This window comes from Syngnathus scovelli, chromosome 14, assembly GCF_024217435.2.
Source record: "Syngnathus scovelli strain Florida chromosome 14, RoL_Ssco_1.2, whole genome shotgun sequence".
Taxonomy (NCBI): domain Eukaryota; kingdom Metazoa; phylum Chordata; class Actinopteri; order Syngnathiformes; family Syngnathidae; genus Syngnathus; species Syngnathus scovelli.
In genome coordinates, this window is record NC_090860.1 from 15,352,249 (window position 1) to 15,370,491 (window position 18,243).

An 18,243-nucleotide genomic window follows, 5' to 3' on the forward strand; every position below is an offset into this window, starting at 1 on the left:
TCGTGCCGCTAATGTTCAATCCAAAACAAACTCCATCTGCAAAACATCGGCCTCACGCAAAATATGAACAATACGTGAATGTTCTCTTGGGAGTCTCAGACAGAGAAAGGAAAAACACTTGGACTCCGCTCCGTAATTAGCTTTGAAAGGCGTGGAAGGCGCCGTGGTCAGGGATGTGAATAGCATTGACACCTACCTCATTTATTACCTTGAACACACTGGAACAGACGTCCAGCCGCTTTGGCAGCGCAGCAGTTCAGGCCTGTTTTGCAGGCCACAATCTGCCACTTTACAATTACAGTCACTTTTGACAGCCACGCCGACAACAAATAAGAATTCACATCAAGTGAGATGGGCGGAAGGAAGGAAGGAAGGAAGGAAGGAAGGAAGGAAGGAAGGAAGGAAGGAAGGAAAGGAAGGAAGGAAGGAAGGAAGGAAGGAAGGAAGGAAGGAAGGAAGGAAGGAAGGAAGGAAGGAAGGAAGGAAGGAAGGAAGGAAGGAAGGAAGGAAGGAAGGAAGGAAGGAAGGAAGGACGGAAGGCAGGCATGTCTTCAGGTCAACACCGTGACCTGCATGCAAGGAGAGGCAAACTGCGCGCACGCACGCAACGCACGCACGCAACGCACGCACGGGAAGGCCCGAACCCGCATTCAAACGTTCAAGGGGGTCTGCTAACTATTTGCAGCACTATAAAGCGTCGTACTATGTCAAGCGTGCGTTTTGTTACCACCACCACGACCAATGTGTGCTTTTTCCAATCCTGCTCCAAAACAGCTTGGAGGAAGAAGTGTGTGACAAATCCATTCTAATTTCAACTCACCTGCATGATGAGCTCAGAAAATATCCTGTTAGACTGATTGGAAGTCCACCGTGGGGCACAAAAAAAAAAAAAATACCTTGCTCATTTTGGATATTTGAGCAGAGAAAGACTAGCAGCAGCAGCAGCAGCAGCAGCAGCAGCAGCAGGCCAACAAGTCAGTGTGTGCGTGCGTGTGCGTGTGTGTGTGCATGTGTGTGTGTGTGTGTGTGAGATTGGCTGCTTCAAGGATGATAGCATGGAAATCTGACATGATTGATTCTGAGCCTGGACAGAAATGAGTTAAGAGACATCATCGTTTTTTCCAGGTATGGTTGTTCAAAGGTTTAGATGGACAATTTAAAAATAGATGCGATTATTATTATTGATTGTAGCAATTATTTCTATGAAACTAAAGAATTGTAAAACTTGCTGCTCCATTCAACCTCTCTTCTGCCATGCGTGCAATAAAATGTTACCACTTGGTTTGAGAGGATTTATTAAGATAATAAAGGTGTCAAATATTGACCAGAACAGCTGTTCTGAAGCACAGTTCATCTCTTATTTCAAATCAGTATGTTGTATTTCTAGTATCACCTTTGTTTACAAAATAAACAAAAGCGCTTATAGACACAGTTTAGTGGTGACATTCTCATTTAACTTCTGAGGTCCGGCATGCAATCACAGCCACGAGCAGTTGACAAAGAGCGAGCGCACAGCAGGTACGTAGCTCCACTTGTAGAAACGGCTTCTGATTCTAAACTTAAAAGGAACAGCGTGCAAGGAGTGACTGATTTGTAGATATGACAAGTGCGACTTGACAGCATATAGATAGATACTACATACTAACAAGTCTCGTTCGCATTCTGAGGTATGTTTGGCAATTATGGTCCAATGACTGCTTTGACCCACATACGTAAGCACTTACCAAGAAAATATGTAAACCATTTAAGTTAAAAAGTTCATGGGAAATAGGCGCCAGCTATAGAAAATTAGCCGCTAACTGCGTAACATTTCGGCAGTCGACCGGCGTACAGTACAGAGACGAAAAACTCCAACGAGAGCATTCTTGAGGACAAGGGGGGTGGGGTGGGGGGATTACAATATTCTAGTATGGATGTAGAAACATTTAATCCCATTATGCACAATGATATATGCTCTAAAAATATGACACACTTTTGCTTGCTGGCTAGATGAATAAAGTCTAGCATTAGTACTAGTATGATCATACAGCAATTCAGCAAGAGGACAAGACATGACAAAACGTCTTCTGATAAGTGCAGGAAGATACAAGTCTCGGAATTGTATGGGCAGGACTGGTGAGGAGACAGCGGTCGCTCGGTCGGTCGCTCGCTCGGTCGGTCGCTCGCTCGTCGCTCGCTCGCTCGGTCAGCTTCACGCTCGCACGCCTCAGTGTAGAAATGCCAGCAGAGTCGAAAGGCCCAGTCCCAACACAGAGCCCTTCAACCATAAAAACAACTCGTACATACTAAGTCTCCAGAGGTGGAAGGACTCGGTCAGCGTGATTTGCAGACGTCTTCTGCCCGACCGACTCTGGCTCCTTTTGTGTCTGTCCGTCAAAGCAGAAAAGAACTTAGAAACATGTCAAAGCAAACAAATATCCAAACGCTTGACTGTATGAGGGATGGATTTGAAATTGGAACAACAAACGGGCCAAACTCAAATCCCAAAAAGCAATCAAAGAAATGGCCTTTTTTGCTCCTACCTAGCCAAAGCACGTATACAGCAGCGTGACATGTTGATGAAGGAGGACGACGACGCTCTGGTCTGCAGAGTGCTTTCGATTCCTCTCAGAAGGTCATTGGTCTTCAATAAGAGCAACATCTGCCGAGGAACCCGATTCAGCAGATCGTTGATTTGGGGTAGGTAAAGAGCCGCGTTGGTCCGGATTTCCACATCCTGACAACAAAATCGGCAATCGTGGAATCTTTTCAGAAATGCTATTGGAAAACCAATGCAGGGGTGACAAATAGTGATTTTTGCGGCGCCCCGCGTCCTAGTCGTAATGTCTCTCTCGTGTTCGTACTATCTGAACTATCAGAGACTGCACTGAACAAATGCCACCTGGCTGAGGCCGTCCGTCCGTCTGGGATAAACCGTGGTTGCAATAGCAGCAGCGCTGCTAGCAATTACTTGCAATTAGAATACAGCAAGCAAGCGAGCAAGCAAGCAAGCGAGCGAGCGAGCGAGCGAGCGAGCGAGCAAGCAAGCAAGCAAGCAAGCAAGCAAGCAAGCAGCAAGCAAGCAAGCAAGCAAGCAAGCAAGCAAGCAAGCAAGCAAGCAAGCAGCAAGCAAGCAAGCAAGCAAGCAAGCAAGCAAGCAAGCAAGCAAGCAAGCAAGCAAGCAAGCCTCACTCACAGCTGTCTGTCACCTTGTTCTCATTTGCATGTGAAAGCTGCAAGAAGGAATTGCTTGGCAATAATAGGCCGCATTGCAGCCACAATGGGTGGCAGCAATTGGACCTTTTTCCCAGACATCCTACGCACGCGGGCGGGCGGGCGTGGGAGAGAAAAATGTCGGAGGAAGTCATTTGCTTTGATCACTCAACGCTTCTAGGCCCTTTTGTTGAGGGACAGCTATCTCCTCAAAGAACATTTTTAGTAAGAGGAAAAAAAGCAATCAAAAGCAGATGTGCCACCGACGTGTCTTACTACTTCCTTATTTTGTCCCTGTCTTCTGATAATTGTGTGGAATGTTGAATCCATATGGATTGCGGTATCAATAAGGCAAGAGTATCTTTGAAATGGTACCTCTGAGAGCGTGACGGGCACACAAGCGATACCCGAATTGACGGCCCCCCAGGAACGAGCGGTGAGTACGCAAGCAAAGAGCGGGTAGAGGTCTCCGGCTCCCAGTTTGCGACTGTACCGCTCCACCCCGGCCATGTCCCGATGAATGAGAGCCTGCCAAAGGCGACAGTAGTTGATCCGGAACTTTGGTTGGAGGACCTGCCAAAGAGCGGTGCCAGGAGAATTCTCAGAGCCGTATTTTCATTGAGTAGGCAGCCCATAGCAAAGTAAGCTTTTATGATGCCGACAATGATTTGTTTGTTTCGACAACATTTCCTCTTTTGTATTTGTAAAGGTAGAAATCCTCTGATGGGCAACTTTCTGGCTGGCTGGCTGGCAGAAGGACGGGACGGGACGGGACGGGACGGGACGGGACGGGACGGGACGGGACGGGACGGGACGGGACGGGACGAGACGGGACGGGACGGGACGGGACGGGACGGCTATAGGAGCAACCTGTGATTGTCTGCCTCTTTTTAGCCGATTCTTCTTAATGAATGCTGCTGCCAATTTCAAAAGCATTTGTGCGCCGTGTGTCTTTGGATACACACAGCTTATGTCCAATTTGAACAGCCTGCACTCACATCAAAAGAGTTGTTTATCAAAAAGCTTTTAGTCTGCTGGGGCCCTAATCAATGTGTGCGCGTGTGCATGTGCGTGCGTGTGTGTCATGTGAATCATATTTGGATGTGCATTCGAAATGTCGGTATGCTGATCAATCTCTATGCTCAAGGTCTCAGTCAGCACATGAACCTTTCTTTGTGCCGCTTGAAGATTTCCAACCTGATAAAGGCCATGATCGAGTAGGATGATCTCCGTCTTGTTGCTTTTTGGACACTTTTGCACCAACACGTTGCCAGGGTGGGGGTCACAGTGAACAAAGCCATGGATGAAGATCATTTCGCTGTACATCTTGCCCAGATTTTCGGAAATCTGAACAACGACAACAACGATGACGATGATGACGTCAATGCTTTTGGGACTGAAATGGATGGACTTTTTCCCCAATCTGAGCGTGGGGGTGCCACTCCCAGCCCTCCCTAGCTAGGGTGCCCGTCTTACCTGATTGACATTGATGCCGTGCGCTTTCATGTACTCCCTATCGTTGACCTGCCCGCCCTCGGCAAACTCCATGGTCAGAACCCTCTTAGTGGACAAGTCCCAGTGGATGATGGGAACCTGAAAAGAGTCAAACGGTCCTGAAATCAAACAAACCTTTGCTATCTCTCAGCGCCTCTTCACAAAGGTCAAATAGACGCTCCCGTCCTAAAGTGAACGCGGCGGCGGCGGCGGCGGCGGCGGCTACCTTGAGAAAGGTTAAGTGGGCCAGCTTGTTTGCCACCATTTCTGAATTGCGCCCTTCGTTAAGAAAGTCCAGCTCCAGTGGCATGTTTTTCTTGGCCTCTTCCACCAGCCACATAAAGGCAAAGTCGGGGAAAAGCCAACGGACGCCTCTCAGCAACACCTTGGAAACCGAGCGCAACTCCAGTCAAGAGCCATCGATCAATCGCGCAAGCGGGGCATTTTACACAACAACACACAACATTGGCTGCAACTCGCCTCCATCACAAATATGTCTTTGGAGCTTTGTCTTTGGACTTTGGGGTGTTGGACCTTAACAGCCACCGTCCTGCCATCGTGCAGCACTGCTTTATGGACTTGGGCTAAAGAGGCGGCTCCCTGAGGCCTCTCATCAAAGGAAACAAACAAGTCTGACAGCTGCCGGAGCAGAAGAGAAGAGCAAACGAGGGCGTCAAAGTCAGCTAGGTGGAACGACACTCATTAGCACGCCCTCGACATTCGCAATCATCCATACATTGTTGAAGGCTACGTATGTACATAAAAAGCGTCTTGTGGTTCTTTCGTTCACCCGACTCGGTTCGTTTTCCAAACCGCTTCGGTTACAACCCCGGCCGGGTGAAACGAAATGAAACCTTCGCCTTGACAAAGTTTCCCTCTTCCAACTACCCTGAAGGCAAAGCATCCATTCTTAGTTGATTTTGCTCGTTTTTCTCTTGCTTTCATCGCACCTTAGTAAATCCGTAGCAAAAGCACAGATGCCACGTGTGTCCGCCGACCGGCATGGCGAGAAAACGGTGGATGAAAAGAAAAACGTCACGTCCGTGAAATGGAAAAAAAAGGGTCAAAGCCAAACGTGTGCCACAAAGAGCTTGATTGTTGCAATCAGTTTGATACAAAAGTGGGAGCAGACTGCGTCGTCAAAATGAACGATTGCTTCGCCTTGCCTCCGGGAAGCACTTGAGTGATGTCATCCCTATGGGGCCAAGGGAGGCCAGCGTTAGTGCTTCTGCAACGGGGTCATATGTTTGGGCCGGCCGGCAATAGAATGTCGGCCAACGCTAGAATTAGAGTCGAGCGGGCCTAGCTTTTTGCCACACGACTCTTGTTCCAAGCGTGTACCTGGGAAAGCACAAGGTGCAATCAAAGGGAAACGGATGCTGAATTGGGAAACCTCTTTGCCGAGGTCCTCTCGGATGACCTGCTCGATCTCCTCCATGCTGCTCTGAGGAGCTCGACTGTGGAGGATCTTCAGGGTGGACGTATACTCTTCGGGAAGAAGATAATCCAGAGCGCCCAGGTGCTGTCCAACCTTGATAAAAGTACCACGATTTGCGCAGCACAGATCTCGAAGACGCTCCGCCGAACGGCGATGTACCTAGGAAAACAAAATACAATAGATTTGTATTCAAGCTGGATCTTAGCGAATGGATGGCTGGTTGGCTGGCTGGCCGGCAGGCCGGCTGGCTGGCTGGCCGGATGAACCTCTAAGTATGTACATCATGGTACAGAGCGACCAACCTATAGAAATTCACTTGGTGCCTAATTTGTGTCATGCGTGCAGCAAATACAAGAGACAAACAAGAGGCGGTCACTTTTGCTATCGTCAAAGGTGGTTCAGGCGGGCGACCTTGAGTGCTGCTCGGGCAGATGGTCCTATATTGAGAGCACAGCTGCAGTCAATGATTTCTTTTGCAACAGCGTCATTTAACGACTGAAATTAGCAGACCGTGAACACGGCCCATTTATTATTAGGATGCCCGTGATTAGCTCGTTATTCGGCTCACTGGCGCATGTTGAGGTGCCGAGCTCAAAAAAGGGGGTGTGTGCATGTTTACGGGCACCAAAGCAATACGCTTGAGCAGCAATGCTACGGTGAAATTGATTCTAGATAAAAGTGGGCTTCCCTGAAATGAAATGTATTTGTGTTTCCCCCCCCCCCAAAAAAAAAGAAGACGACTGCTTTATTTGTGACATTCTACTGTAATCCTATGTACAGGTATGTGGATGAAATAGCTCCTTGTGCTTGCATGCTTTATCCATCTATGCCCTGGAGGATTCCTCTGCCTTACACTCGTTTGGCTGCTAAAGCGCAGCACATGATTGTCTGCATTCTTCAAGCATCAATGTACATTTTCGTGAAGTGGAGTCGGCCCTAACGCTGAGCCTCTCAGGGATCAGTCAATGCTGCCATCTGCTGGTTGCAATCAGAAACAATACATATTACTACTGTACTGTATGGATGGATATGCTTTTGCTCATTTCACGTCTAGTTCGGTCCAGTAATCTCATGAATCAAAGTTAATAGTGTGAGGCTAGGTCCAAACACCCATCCTTACCAAAATGAACCCTAATCCATACATGTGCATTGCAAAGCAACAATATCTTTGATTTGAAATAGCACAACTACACTGTGAAGAGTATGTCGAACGAGAAGTCGTACTAATGGCCATCCTCACAGACTTTGAAACCTTTTCCCACCGTGCCCTTACATTGGGTGCAATAGTAAGCCACATATGTGCACATCCCCGATGAAGACGTTCATCTGAATTCAATCTTTCGGAAAGCAAATGCGCATGATAGTCTGCAGATGCACGGTGAATCAGCATTTTGTTTGCCCTTTTATCTCACTAATGAAGAGACTTTTCAAAATGGCCGCTTCTCCTAACTGCCTGCGCTGCGCTCACGCTTGCTGTTTTGTCATGCGGCTGAGGAAGCAAAGGGCTCATTAGACATCTATTTGTCGACTCACCCTCTCACCCTGCTGCTGCTGCTGCTGCTGCTGCTGCTGCTGCTGCTGCTGAAATCAACATATGCTTTGAAGAAAAAGTCTTCACAGAGCATGCGGATATGTGGTATGTGCTTATTACACATTCATGCGGCTGGCTCCATGTAAAGGCAGCTCGTCAATGAGTTGACTTCTCTCTATCTAGCAAAAATCAAATCATTCAGCAGCACATTTCATCTTGACTTCTGTCATGTTCACACTTGATTCCTTGTCCTATGCAATATGGTTGCAGTTGATCTTACCTTGGACTTAAGGGCCCAATACTCCTCGGTGCCGTACTGCACATGTTTGAAAGCAGTCAGATAGTCGTAGCTGATGACAGCAGTCTGGAGAAAAACAAAGCGCATTTTCATCAGTGAATCAATCATTCGTCATCCCGAGTGGCAGCATGTTCTCGCTATTGGTTTCCTGAAACGAAAGAGTAGAACCGCCTTTCACTGGATCACGTTAAGCCCGTTTTCCAGCGGTTGTACCCCAAAGCAAAGCCGCTTCCTCACTCTCTCTTCCAAGCAGGTTGGATAACGAGTCCAAGGCAAAAATGGAATCAATCAATCAATCAATCAATCCATCAATCAATCCATCAATCAATCCATCCATCAATCAATCAATCAATCCATCAATCAATCCATCACTCAATCCATCAATCCATCAATCAATCCATCAATCAATCAATCCATCAATCCAATATCTCACAGTGGCAGCAGCTCGTCCAAAGCGGATCAAACTCAAGTCATTGAAATCCAGTGGCCTATTGTAGAAGTACATTCCCGAAGATGCGACCAATACTGTGGCGATGGTGGGGACTTTGAGCAGCCGCAGAGCCATCGGTGCCACTGGGAGAATGAGAAGAAGAGAGAAGAAAGATACTTGACGTCACCATTACGGCCGACACATGAAGATGGCTAGTGTCACGACAATACATTGGATGAGACTGCTTCTCGATTGACACTGCTTCTTGTGTGAACCCTGCTTTTGGATGAATGTCCTTGTCTTGCAATGACCTCAATGTGAAATACAAGACATACAACATTGGGGCGGGCGTGCGGGCGTGCGGGCGTGCGGGCTGACGGCACGCTTGCGCTGGTCAGTCAGCACGTCCACCTCAATTAAATGAGGGCTCCATTGAGCACTTTGCGTCTTCCTTCCCCCGTGCCTTTTTAGGCCTTGTTCCATCGTTGACATCTACTCGGAGCACGTCTTTCGCAAGTTATGACATCACTTCAGAACACTCGAAACGGCTTATGCAACGACTGGTTGAATTTGGTTTGATTAGAAAATCCGACATTCCCCCAGAGCTGTAGTAAATCGAACAAAAGAGTCATTATAACAAATGACTACCTTCGCAAAGTCTCCACGAGTTGACGATCTTCCACTTGCCGGGTTGCCGGGTCGCTATTTTTTTTTTTTTTTTTTTTGGACCTCCTCGACAGCTTCCGACATGCGCGCGGATAGACTTGTGGTTATTGTAGTTCTTCTTTACTTTGTCTTCTTCTTCCAGTAGCTTTTGTTTATCCTATTGCGCCGCTATGTGGTTGCAGTGTGAATTGCATTGTGTTTTACTGACTCATTGTAACTCCTGCTACTACTATTAATAATAATAATAATAACAATATAATAAAACTGTGAGAGACAAGAAATTAAATAAAGGAATATAAATGTATGAAATTGAGTCTAGACATCCCTGCTGAAGCTCCCGCCACCGTTACCCAACCCAGAAGAAGCAGTACAAAATAGATGGAGCCAAACACCGGTTTTTATTTGAACATTTGTTATTCTGCAAAAAAAAAAAAAAAAAAACAAGCAAGGAGCGGACTTGCTCTTGGTGGGGGAACATCGAGACATGACAGTCTGCAGTCACGTCATTCTACTACCACCATGCATGCATACCAAGATGTGCCAGAAACTGCACAAACATCTTTCAAGAGCCCTAACAAAATACAACAAAATATAACAAAAAACACAAACAATGTACAATAGAAAGCACCCATAGAGAGGTAGGCTTGGACCTTTGATCTTCTTAGTTCACTTCCATAATCCTCCAGCGGTCTTTGAGCATCACCCCGGTGCGGCCCTCAAAGTCATAATCCTGCAGGATGCTACTCCACTTGCCTTTGCCATGACGGCGGACACCCTGCAAGAGCCTAAGATCCAGCTCGCGCGTCCATTTCTACAAGATACGTATAGAAATCAGTACATTTGGAAAAAAGAGCACCACGTATCACCCCTCCCTCCCTCCCTCCAACTAACCCGATGAGTCCTGCGCCGCGGACTGCCGACAGAAGTGTCGAGATCTACAAAACAGAAAAGCACCATTTGGAGTTGAGGAAAATGATCATACGCTCCAGCATATCATAATGGATGGATGGATAATCATCATTTATTCAGGTGAAAGCAACCACTATGTGTTCAGACATGCGCTGTGGATGATTGGGGGGGGGGGGGGAACACTTTTTGCACAGTTGCATTAGTTTCGTTGAGTTGATTACTTAGCGGATGCTATGACAGCAATAACAGTGCAAGGAGGGAGACGAAGCCCAGGGCTTGATTAGTAAAGTCAAATGAAAACAACTCGCATTCACACGTGGAGATGGCGTCATTGAAGGCATCATGACTTCTCTCTTTAAAACAGGGGTGGGCAATTCCGGTCGTCCTGCATGTTTTCTATGTCACCCTGTTGCAACCCACCTGATTCAAATGGTCCAATAATTAGCAAGGTCTGGAGAAGCTGGATAACAATCCTGATGATTTGAATCATGTGTGTTGCAGCAGGGAGACCTACCTATAAAACATGCAGGACAGCACCGGCCGGCCCTCGAGGACCGGAATTGCCCACCCCTGCTTTAAAACGTCGGCAAAGAGTGTCATTGAAGGCATCATGACTTCTCTCTTTAAAACGTCGACAAAGAGTGTTAAAAAGGAAGTCCACAACCCACTTGGAGACCACAGCGGTGACCTGGCTGCTGTTAGAATCTTTCGCAGTGGTGTTCATCGTTGTTGAAGCGTTGCAGCCGCTGGCTTGTTGCTTCCTGCCTGGCTTGTTGCTTCCTGCCTTCCTTGAGAGCCGAGAATCGGACGAGCAAGATGAACAGCGGGATGCCTCCTTTTTCTGCTGATGACCATCACGAACTTGTTCAGAAGTGAGCGGTATTGGAGACGAAAATTCACCGCCTCGAAGTGTATGTGGAGAAAAATGGACAATCTGGTAATGAGACGACAACGTTACCGTTGCCTCGAACCAGTGGACAGGAGCAGGCTAACGGACTGCTAATTAGCGCCACAAAGAAGAAGGAGGAAGCCTGTGTAAGCGGCAGTCAGTAAATCAGCCAGTAGTCCTCCCTGGGATTTGCTTGGAGAAAAGCCGAAGCATATTTCTGGTAAAGATATGGGAAGACTGACAACAGGCAGAACCCAGCAACAACAGTTTAATGAGGAAACTGATTGGCCTGGGCGCACTGAGTGATTCTTCAACACAGGCGGCGTGCTCGACTTGGTATTGTAGCTCTTCTTTACTTTTTCTTCTTCCAGTAGCTTTTGTTTATCCTATTGCGCCGCCATGTGGTTGCAGTGTGAATTGGATTGTTTTACTGACTCATTGTAACTACTACTACTATTAATAATAATACTATTAATAAAACTGTGAGACAAGAAATTAAATAAAGGAATATAAATATAATATAAATACAAATATAATATGAATTGTTTTACTGACTCATTGTAACTACTACTACTATTAATAATAATAATACCAATAATAATATTAATAAAACTGTGAGAGACAAGAAATTAAATAAAGGAATATAAATGTATGAAATTGAGTCTAGACTTCCCTGCTGAAGCTGCCGCTACCGTTACCCAACCCAGAAGAAGCAGTACAAAATAGATGGAGCCAAACACCGGTTGTTATTTGAAAATTTTTTATTCTGCGAAAAAAAAAAAAAAAAAAGAAGCAAGGAACGGACATTTCCTTGGTGGGGGAAACATCGAGACATGACACTTTGCAGCCACGTTATCTTTGAAGAACCCTACCAATTATATATATATATATATATATATATATATATATATATATATATATATATATATATATATATATATATATATATATACACAAAAACCACAGACTATGTACAATAGAAGGCACCCATAGAGAGGTAGGCTTGTCCCTTTGATCTTCTTAGCTCAGTGGAGCTTCTCCAGAATCCTCCAGCGGTCTTTGAGCATCACCCCGGTGCGGCCCTCAAAGTCATAATCCTGCAGGATGCTCCTCCACTTGCCTTTGCCATGACGGCGGACACCCTGCAACAGCCTAAGGTCCATCTCGCGAGTCCATTTCTACAAGATGCGTATAGAAATCAGTACGTTTGGAAAAAGAGCACCACGTATCCTCCCTCCCTCCCTCCCTCCCTCGCTCCAACTAACCCGATGAGTCCTGCGCTGCGGACTGACGACAGAAGTGTCGAGATCTACAAAACAGAAAAGCACCAGTTGAAATGGAATGGCCTCAACCAATGTGTGGAATTGGACATGTTTGGAGCGTCTGCATGGTTTTTGAACTGAGCTGGCAACAATCCAAACGAGAGCGAGCGCGTGAGAGAGAGAGTCACGTCAAATACCTTTCTTGGCCGGTGGCTTCATCTGAGCATCCTGCTCCCACGTATTTGTTGGAGAGGACAAAAGTTTGCGTTTTGCCCTGTATGGGGGTTATGTAAAATCAAAGAATAAAATGGGTCATTGCTATGGTTTTAACACGAGTCAAGTCCCCTGTTGTCTTTGCATTTACGAAGAGCAAGAACGAACGCCTCCGACCACGTAAATCAATTGTCATAAGGAAGCTTTACGTTGCAGCCGTCTCCCCCGACGGGCCGGCTTTATCTTCAGCGGACAAGCGGACGTTCTACAAGACACAAAAGGACATTGGAATTGTTGCAATTGTCATGTCGAGTTCTCCGAATCCATGAATTAGCAGCATACCCACCCGAGGTGCTGCTGCTGCTGCTGCTGCTGCTGCTGTTGTCTTTGCGTCACGTGCCGTCGCTGCGGGTTTCGGCGATGCGTCCATCTGTGAGCAATCTGTTTGCAGGATATGTATTACCGTTTCAAAAAATGAATACAGCCAATAAACAGAACAAACTAAACTCACTGCTGGAGAACAGTCTTCTGCCAGAGGCGGCGGTGCTTTTTGACGAGCGAACCTTACGTTTCGGTCTAGGGCAAGTAAAGAAAAACGTTGAATGAACGCTATTGGAGGTGGTCCAAAATGCTTGACTGGTGAGACATTTACCGTAATTTCCGGACTATAAGTCGCACTTTTTTTCATAGTTTGGGTGGGGGGGCGACTTATACTCAGGAGCGACTTATATATGTTTTATTTCACAAATTTTTACTTGAGCATTAAGTCCACTTACTTACAAGTATAGTTGACCACTTCCCATGTTATTTTTAGTATAGTTGATCACTTCACATGCTTTTATATCTTTATCTTGAACATATTCAAAACATAAAAAATAGAGAAAACATCAAATAAAGCAATTAACACTTTAAAGCACCATATCCAAGTCCACTGTCTGCTGTATGTACACTTGCTCTATTTTTGCTCCTTATATTTATTATTATTATTTATTATTATTTGGCCCATTCTCAGCTCTTTGTTTGTGTTTGTCACGTTAGCATACCTATCGTTTAGCCTGTTGTTGCTATTTAATGAATTGGAGTGACACCGATGGTTTTATAAACATGTTATTCATGTAATAGTTGTCCTTAATCACTCTATATGTTACGTCAGGCCCGTTCTCAGCTCTTTGTTTGTATTTGTCACGTTAGCATACCTATCGTTTAGCCTGTTGTTGCTATTGTTTAGCCTGTTGTTGCTCGTTCATGACTGTTTTTGGTGTGGGATTTTGTCGAATAAATTGCCCCCCAAAGTGCGACTTATACTCCGGAGCGACTTATATATGTTTTTTTCACTTTTTGGGGCATTTTATGGCTGGTGCGACTTATACTCCGGAGCGACTTATAGTCCGGAAAATACGGTAGCTTCCTCAATATTTGAGATGTAACAAAAGCTCTGCTCCGATTAGGATAGCTATTTTTATTCATGTGAATGCAATCGTAAGAGCTTTGCTCGGCTGTCATGACAATTTGGTGCGCATTGAAAGCATTTACGGTCCATACTCAACGTCTTCTTCTTCTTCAGCGAGAGTGGTGTCTTGTAAGGCCTCCACGCTTTGCTTGTCCGCATCAGTCGACAAGTCGGTGGACAATAACTCTGTGGGTGACATTTGTGCTCATGGAAGAGAATTCCAAATAGCAATAAACAAAGGCTCAGTGCCACAACTCACTGTTGACCGATTGCCATTGGAGGGACACTCGCAGCTTCTTGCTAACTTGGAGATTTGCTTCTGTCCTACAAAAGTGTGAAAGGCAACATTTTACAAAGCGACGCGGCTTGTCCAATTGAGCCTCTGAGAGCTCTTCAAGTGGGCTAACTCGAGGGGTTATTTTGCAAAAGAACGATTGAAGATTTATGACCGCAATCGAATGTAGAGGTTTTAATATCTGGCAACGACGACTTATTCTGGATGACAGTTGTTTTTGTAGAAATCGTCAGTCCGACTGACACGAGCGGATCATTTCCTACTTGGTCTCGAGTCTCGCGTGGTCCACCTTCTCCAAGAGAGACTTGTCTTCAGCGGCCACGCCGTCTGTGGCATCCGTACTGCTGGAACACTGGATCTTCTTGACGGCTTCCTGAGAGACAGACAATAATAATCAGCTCTCCTCATATTACATACCTTTCCAAAGCAGGACCCTCGTGAGAAAAAAAGCCTGCGGTGGGCGCGCCAACATTGGCAAGGAAGTCGGTCGGATTCTTGGCCAGGTAGGCGTCCAGGAAGGTCTGAACCACCTCCAGCAGTCGATCGAAATTGAACATGGTGAGGTAAGGGTGGTAGGTGTCCATGTGCGACACAATGTTGGCGAGTTTGGCTGCCACTTTATGCGGGTATTCGACGTGCTCGTCGAACCACCGCAGGGCACCGGACGCCTGCGCTCTTTGGCCTTTCTCCAAGCACAAGGCTACAGCCTGACAAAGACACAAAAATGTCACGTGAAATTGCACAATCCAAACGGCTCAGTGGGGGGGAAACCATTTGAATGTTTGTCAACAACATCAAACTATTGTTGCTCTCTTTGCAGTTCCTCGCCCACTTCAGGATCACCTGTACGATGAGGTGAGCTGTGATATTCTCATACAATCTTTGATCCTCCACAGCATCTTTGAGGTGAACCCAGGTTTTGGCCGCTGACATAAGAGGCATCGCGTCATCGTCGTCGTTAAATCGGACGTCTGGAGGGGTGATGACGAAAGGTCAAATGAAAGGTACACAAAGGTGGGTCGGTGGGTGGCTGGCTGGGTGTTGGGGAGGGAGTCAGTCTTACCCAGCTTCTTGCCTTGCATGACCCGAGCAAGGAAAGCGCAGATTAGCGTTTTCTCCTGTGAGCTTCCTCCTTCAAATATTGGTGTCTGAGAAAGGGCTGGGAGAGGAAAACGATCATAGGCTCCAGCATATCATAATGGATGGATGGATGGATGGATGGATGCATGCATGCATGCATGGATAACCAGTTATTCAGGTAAAAGCAACCACTATGTGTTCAGACATGCGCTGTGGATGACTGGGGGGGAAACACTTTTTGCACAGTTGCTTTCGTTGAGTTGATTGTTTAGTACATGCTATTACAGCAATAACAGTGCAAGGAGGGAGACGAAGCCTAGGGCTTAATTAGTCAAGTCAAATGAAAACAACTCACATTCATAAGTGGAGATGGCGTCATTGAAGGCATCATGACTTCTCTCTTTAAAACGTCGACAAAGAGTGTTAAAAAGAAAGTCCACAACCCACTTGGAGACCACAGCGGTGACCTGGCTGCTGTTACAATCGTCATTCGGAGTCGTGTTCATCGTTGTTGATGTTGTTGTTGTTGTTGTTGTTGTTGTTGTTGTTGTTGAAGCGTTGCACCCGCTGGCTTGTTGCTGGCTTGTTGCTTCCTGCTACTTGCCTGTTTAGTTTTCGGCGGGAAACCTTGTCGGAAACGTTACGAAAAACCTCTAGCGCCCCTCACAGTCTCGGCTGCGTAAATACAGGCGGGTGGACGATTGGAATTGTCCCATTTTCAGGGATAAGACATGTATATTTGTAGATCAGCGCGTGGTACTGTTTTATGTATAATACGTGGAAGCAAAATCAACAAAATCGCAAATGAAGCAGTTGTAGCAGAATTGAGCATGACTACAATTGTACATCAACAAAACCTGGTATGCATGACAACTTTTATTCAGATGACCAGTATCAGATTAAACCCAAAACCCTTGTTTACAACACAGCACAAAGCGTTGATGTTAAATCATGATTGAAGGGACTCCGATACAATCAATGGGGGGGGGGGGGGGGATTCCTGATGTCGATCGACCCTCGAGGCTTTGATGTCGCTCACACTTTATGTCACTTCGACTACCTGCCTCAGCTCATTTATTAGTGGAGCCAACTCCTTCTCTAAACTCATGATGAGACCTGAGAAAAAGACAGAGAGGAACAAAGCTCAGCTCACAATGTCACTGTAAGAGGCCAAAACTTGATCAATCAAAATCAGTCCTCAAGGGGAGCCGTCCTGCCAGCTTTGCACGTCTTCCTGCGGAAGACATGGAAAACAGGCAAGACAGCGCCCCTTGAGGACGGGAGCTAGGCACGCCTTACTCATGGGACAACAAACAAACTGTTGTTTACCTGTGTTGGCGTTGCCGCTGGCGATGAAACTGATGACAAGAGGCAACCAGTTGAACTGCACAATCTATTGAACACAGAGACATATCAGATCATGATCTAAGAGGACACAAGAAAACCATGATAGGATATGTAACGATGATGATGATGATTCATTAGCCTCATTTTTTCTCTTGTCTTCTCGGGAGTACTATATTAGAAAAGAAACATTGTGACCTGGTAGCTATTGTAGTAGCAGATAATACTCTTGTTTTTGGAGAGGCCCAGTTTGCTTCCTTGATCTGTTGCCAGAGCAAACGTGGACAAGAACCCTGGTCTCAGCGCATGCACCGGAGCATTGTCATTGGCAACTGCAGGAAGAATGGAGAAAAAGAAATCGGCAAGCTACAGAAGAACAGATTTTTGAGCAAACGTGTCCAGAGGGTCCAAGCATTTGCTTGAATACCTTTGATAACTGGAACTCCATCTCTGTCTGTAACCACGATTGCGTGAAGACCTTCAACACTGCAGACGCAACAGGTGCCGTAAAGAGACAAAAACAAATGGAGTCGCCAATCAAATTCAACCAACGATTTAGGGAATCATAACACCCAAGTGAAAACGCACGTCATGTCAAACTTCAATACGTTGACGCACATACATCCATACGTATATAGTCAAATGATGTCACATACCTTTGCAACTGTTTGTACAGATATCTTTTCAAGTCCTGTAAAAGAAAAAGGTTGGATCATGGAAAGGAACCATAAATCTACTGTACATATCACTACTGTATACAGGGAGTTGGACAAGAGCTCCGTTCCTACCAACCATGGTTGAAATGTGCATGGTTCTCAACTTGTCTCATTGACTGACGACCTATGCTGCTTTCTGAAAACATCTGCGCTAAGAGTAAGAACCACGTATGATGCTCGAAATACTCACGTCAGCCATGGTGGTCGCTCTGTCTACTCACGGTGTCATTCACGCTTTCTATCGACAATCGAAAGGAAACCATGAGAAATGTTCAACAATGAATGACACAAATGGAAGTTGACCAAGCACATTCGTGGATGCTAAAGTGAACGCTAACTCGACCCACTTCGGTCCTTTTTCCCACCAACTGGGTCAAATAAGCAACACGAGCTGAATACGTGACATAGGTGAACTAAATGTGCTTTCGGAGCGTGGCGTGAGATGACTCCACCACATACCAGGCCTCCCTCGGGTTAATGGATCCAGAAGTGGGCTCGGCGAAACGAAAACTACTGGAGCCACTCGCTCTCACCACCAGCACAGATGAGACGATCAGGCGCACGTCACATGACCTGCTTGTTTTCTTTCCGCTTAGCGAAGGACACTTGTCGAACGTCAAAGCTGCGCAATTTGCGCAAGGGAAAGAGAAGGCTATGCGTGCGTGCACCAGAGCTACCGCGACCATAGATCTAGAGAAATAAACACTACAGATGCGCGCTGTGAGCTCAGACATTTTTTTTTGGAACGTCTGTGTCAAACATACGGTACATGACCATGGCGTGCCGACTCAGCCAAGCCGATCTGAGGCGACGTCGCCATAAGGCGGCCATGTTGGGACAGAGCTGCTTTTTTCTCTCTTTTTCTTTCTTTCTTTCTTTCTCCAAATGGCTTTAATGAACAAATTGCACAAGTACAGCGGTAAATACAACAGAGCACATATCACGATTGTGCACATTCAGAACAGACAAAAATGCGATTATATATGAGCAATAATAATAGGGGAAATGTAACAAAACAATACACTTCAACAAAGTG

General features: G+C 46.1%; 3 protein-coding genes across 9 annotated transcripts; all 3 read right to left on the reverse strand.

Moving 5' to 3' along the window:
• Positions 1 to 1,278: 1,278 nt before the first annotated feature.
• On the reverse strand, positions 1,279 to 11,224 carry adck1 (aarF domain containing kinase 1). 6 transcript variants are annotated; one of them, XM_049741057.1, is made up of 11 exons: positions 9,032 to 9,171; positions 8,387 to 8,526; positions 7,936 to 8,019; positions 6,107 to 6,283; positions 5,167 to 5,325; positions 4,913 to 5,071; positions 4,669 to 4,785; positions 4,390 to 4,539; positions 3,568 to 3,765; positions 2,523 to 2,716; positions 1,279 to 2,366 (listed from the first exon to the last, which is right to left on the reverse strand). In XM_049741057.1, the coding sequence occupies exons 2-11, from the start codon at positions 8,516 to 8,518 to the stop codon at positions 2,207 to 2,209; spliced, it is 1,530 nt and encodes a 509-aa protein (XP_049597014.1). In that variant the 5' UTR covers positions 8,519 to 8,526; positions 9,032 to 9,171; the 3' UTR covers positions 1,279 to 2,206. The 6 variants fall into 6 exon arrangements, 5 of the variants coding, with proteins under 5 accessions (XP_049597014.1, XP_049597013.1, XP_049597015.1 ...); XM_049741056.1 differs by having other exon boundaries at positions 6,080 to 6,283; XM_049741058.1 differs by lacking the exon at positions 3,568 to 3,765 and having other exon boundaries at positions 6,080 to 6,283.
• A 409-nt stretch (positions 11,225 to 11,633) lies between these two features.
• Positions 11,634 to 15,761, reverse strand: terf1 (telomeric repeat binding factor (NIMA-interacting) 1). 2 transcript variants are annotated; one of them, XM_049741063.2, is made up of 13 exons: positions 15,595 to 15,744; positions 15,131 to 15,215; positions 14,911 to 15,038; positions 14,538 to 14,774; positions 14,331 to 14,440; positions 14,032 to 14,096; positions 13,865 to 13,958; positions 12,834 to 12,898; positions 12,669 to 12,763; positions 12,532 to 12,587; positions 12,307 to 12,383; positions 12,113 to 12,156; positions 11,634 to 12,025 (listed from the first exon to the last, which is right to left on the reverse strand). In XM_049741063.2, exons 2-13 carry the CDS (start codon positions 15,147 to 15,149, stop codon positions 11,873 to 11,875), a joined length of 1,143 nt encoding a protein of 380 aa, XP_049597020.1. In that variant the 5' UTR covers positions 15,150 to 15,215; positions 15,595 to 15,744; the 3' UTR covers positions 11,634 to 11,872. The 2 variants fall into 2 exon arrangements, with proteins under 2 accessions (XP_049597020.1, XP_049597018.1); XM_049741061.2 differs by having other exon boundaries at positions 11,637 to 12,025; positions 15,131 to 15,226; positions 15,503 to 15,761.
• A 247-nt stretch (positions 15,762 to 16,008) lies between these two features.
• Positions 16,009 to 17,807, reverse strand: lamtor3 (late endosomal/lysosomal adaptor, MAPK and MTOR activator 3). The gene is made up of 7 exons (XM_049741073.2): positions 17,667 to 17,807; positions 17,398 to 17,445; positions 17,148 to 17,182; positions 16,919 to 16,977; positions 16,690 to 16,823; positions 16,477 to 16,540; positions 16,009 to 16,263 (listed from the first exon to the last, which is right to left on the reverse strand). The coding sequence occupies exons 2-7, from the start codon at positions 17,404 to 17,406 to the stop codon at positions 16,190 to 16,192; spliced, it is 375 nt and encodes a 124-aa protein (XP_049597030.1). The 5' UTR covers positions 17,407 to 17,445; positions 17,667 to 17,807; the 3' UTR covers positions 16,009 to 16,189.
• Between the last annotated feature and the right edge of the window lie 436 nt (positions 17,808 to 18,243).

What these genes read in the sequence shown, in the direction of transcription:
- adck1 (XM_049741056.1), bottom strand. Translation starts at nt 8,518, where the DNA reads ATGGCTCTGCGGCTGCTCAAAGTCCCCACCATCGCCACAGTATTGGTC. An exon ending in GAGAGGACCTCGGCAAAGAG is followed by an intron (nt 5,326 to 6,079) that starts GTTTCCCAATTC and finishes CTGCTCCGGCAG; the next exon opens with CTGTCAGACTTGTTTGTTTC. An exon ending in TCGATCATGGCCTTTATCAG is followed by an intron (nt 3,766 to 4,389) that starts GTTGGAAATCTT and finishes GCTCTTTGGCAG; the next exon opens with GTCCTCCAACCAAAGTTCCG.
- terf1 (XM_049741061.2), bottom strand. Translation starts at nt 15,653, where the DNA reads ATGAACACGACTCCGAATGACGATTGTAACAGCAGCCAGGTCACCGCT. An exon ending in GAAGAAGAAGAAGACGTTGA is followed by an intron (nt 12,899 to 13,864) that starts GTATGGACCGTA and finishes TACTTGCCCTAG; the next exon opens with ACCGAAACGTAAGGTTCGCT. An exon ending in GAAGCCACCGGCCAAGAAAG is followed by an intron (nt 12,157 to 12,306) that starts GTATTTGACGTG and finishes TCTGTTTTGTAG; the next exon opens with ATCTCGACACTTCTGTCGTC.
- lamtor3 (XM_049741073.2), bottom strand. An exon ending in TGGAGTTCCAGTTATCAAAG is followed by an intron (nt 16,824 to 16,918) that starts GTATTCAAGCAA and finishes TTCTTCCTGCAG; the next exon opens with TTGCCAATGACAATGCTCCG. An exon ending in CAGCGGCAACGCCAACACAG is followed by an intron (nt 16,264 to 16,476) that starts GTAAACAACAGT and finishes TCTTTTTCTCAG; the next exon opens with GTCTCATCATGAGTTTAGAG.